General features: G+C 37.7%; 1 protein-coding gene across 1 annotated transcript in view; it reads left to right on the top strand.

Annotated features, from left to right (window-relative positions):
* Window positions 1-1,929, top strand: part of LOC119581865 (HIV Tat-specific factor 1 homolog) — a gene marked incomplete in the record, with an annotated part of 22,018 nt that overhangs the window by 1,972 nt on the left and 18,117 nt on the right. The window contains 2 exon segments of the mRNA XM_037930022.1: window positions 583-677; window positions 898-1,728. Of these exon segments, the coding sequence (XP_037785950.1) occupies window positions 913-1,728 (816 nt within the window).

Raw genomic sequence — 1,929 nt, 5'->3', positions numbered from 1 at the left:
TATATATATAACATCATAACAACTGTCATCATCTTTAGCATTCATTCTGCAGCTTTCTGTCACTTCAGATTTTGCCTGATCACAGGCACCAGAGCCAAATGATGAGCTGATTTATTGATGAATCACCCAGCCAATAATAATTGCAGTTCATAATGAATGTATCCCATGCATTTTGACAGAATTACTGGAATGTAATTATAATTAATGTGTGTGCATAGAACATAACCTTTTATTTCACACTACAGCTAGTATGGTATGACAGATGAGTCTGCACATGCATGTTAAACTTTGTAGTCTGGCATTTCTGGTGTTGTCATTACAAGGTATTACCAAAGTCGTAAAATGTGCTGTCATTTATCATGTTTATCAGTGTTAAGTTTTATGCACTGGTTTGAGTGGAAGTGTCATTTTAATACAGTGAGGATGTGTTTTGTTAGCATGATAACAAAAGAGAATAAGACTAATTATTTTGCATATGAAGCACTGCTGTCAGGTCTGTAGGACTCCACTCATGTTAACAATGTTATCTTTATGTTGTCTTGTGAAAAAAAAAATGCTAATCACTCTGTCCTTTTTTGATAGTAATGACACATCACTGATAGGATACAGACCCTCTTTTGGTGGGAGTCCTCTGCTCCTACAAAGAAATTGCCAGTCTACCATGACAATTACCTCAGGTATTCTCTCTAGAACCTCCTTTATAAAGAGAGGGTTGGTAATCACATGATGATACTATTGATTCAAGAGAATATTTGGATGAGTAGGATTATATATGTGATTTATATATGTATTGAAAATGCTTTTGAGACTGCTAAGTTGAATTTTCTTTTATTGTTATATATTCATATTTGGTAAGTGAATTGGGAATGAGATTGATGTTATGCCTTACTTTTACAGAGAGATTGAGACAGGATGTCAGATGCTGATGAGAGCAAGCCAACTACTGCAGAGCAGGTTTCGTCAACCACACACAGTGACAAAACACCAGATAACAAGGACACTGTACACCCGACCTCAGAGGAAAGTGTAGGTAAAAGTGACCATAAAACATGTGATTCTCAAGCAAATGAAAATGGAACAGATCAGAAGGAAAGGAATCAACCAGACTTCTCAGAGTCACATGACTATGAACTGATCAATGGGCAGTATTATTACACAGACAGTTCATCGGGGCAGAGGTATATGTATGATGCAAATAAAAGCGAGTGGGTTGCAGTGGATGCCTCTGAAGAGAAACAAGACCAGCAGGTTACTGTAGATGATGAAGGAAGAACGTACTATTATGCAGATGATATGCATCTTTGTAGAGACCCACATGGCAATGTATTTTACTGGGAGGAAAATGAATGGAAACCATGGACACAGAAGGCCCCTGCAAAATCTGATTCAGCCAGTGAAAAGAAGGACTCAAAGTGGTACTTTTATCAGGGGGATGATACCTTTTACAGAGATAACACGTCAGATGTTGTGTACAAGTTGAACAAGGAGACCAATGAGTGGCAGGTACATGAGGGGAAACTCAAGAAGAAGAGGCCGCGCATTGACGAGGAAGAGGAGTTTGACACCGAATCTGAAGATTCTGATGAAGAGGAAGGGGATGGCACGGCTCCTCCAGGGGTGAAGAATGATCCCAACATAGAATATGATGGAGTAACCTACACCAAGCGTGACCCAAGTGACAACATGGTGTATGAGTGGGATGTAAACAGACGAGCATGGTTCCCAAAGGTAATTTTGCAGAGATGATTTAGCATAAGATAAAAGAAAAAAAAAATCTTGAGAAATGTAGTTACATGTTTTTTCTCTCTCTTTTCTATTTCTTTCTCATTTCTTTCCTTTTCTTTTTTCTTCTTTCTTCTTTTTGTATTTGTTCTTTTTCTGCTTATTTTTCTTTTTTTCCTTTTCCCTAATCTTCCTTTTCTTCTTCTT

Source organism: Penaeus monodon, chromosome 15 (assembly GCF_015228065.2).
Source record: "Penaeus monodon isolate SGIC_2016 chromosome 15, NSTDA_Pmon_1, whole genome shotgun sequence".
NCBI lineage: Eukaryota > Metazoa > Arthropoda > Malacostraca > Decapoda > Penaeidae > Penaeus > Penaeus monodon.
This window is presented reverse-complemented; position numbering and strand designations above follow the sequence as displayed.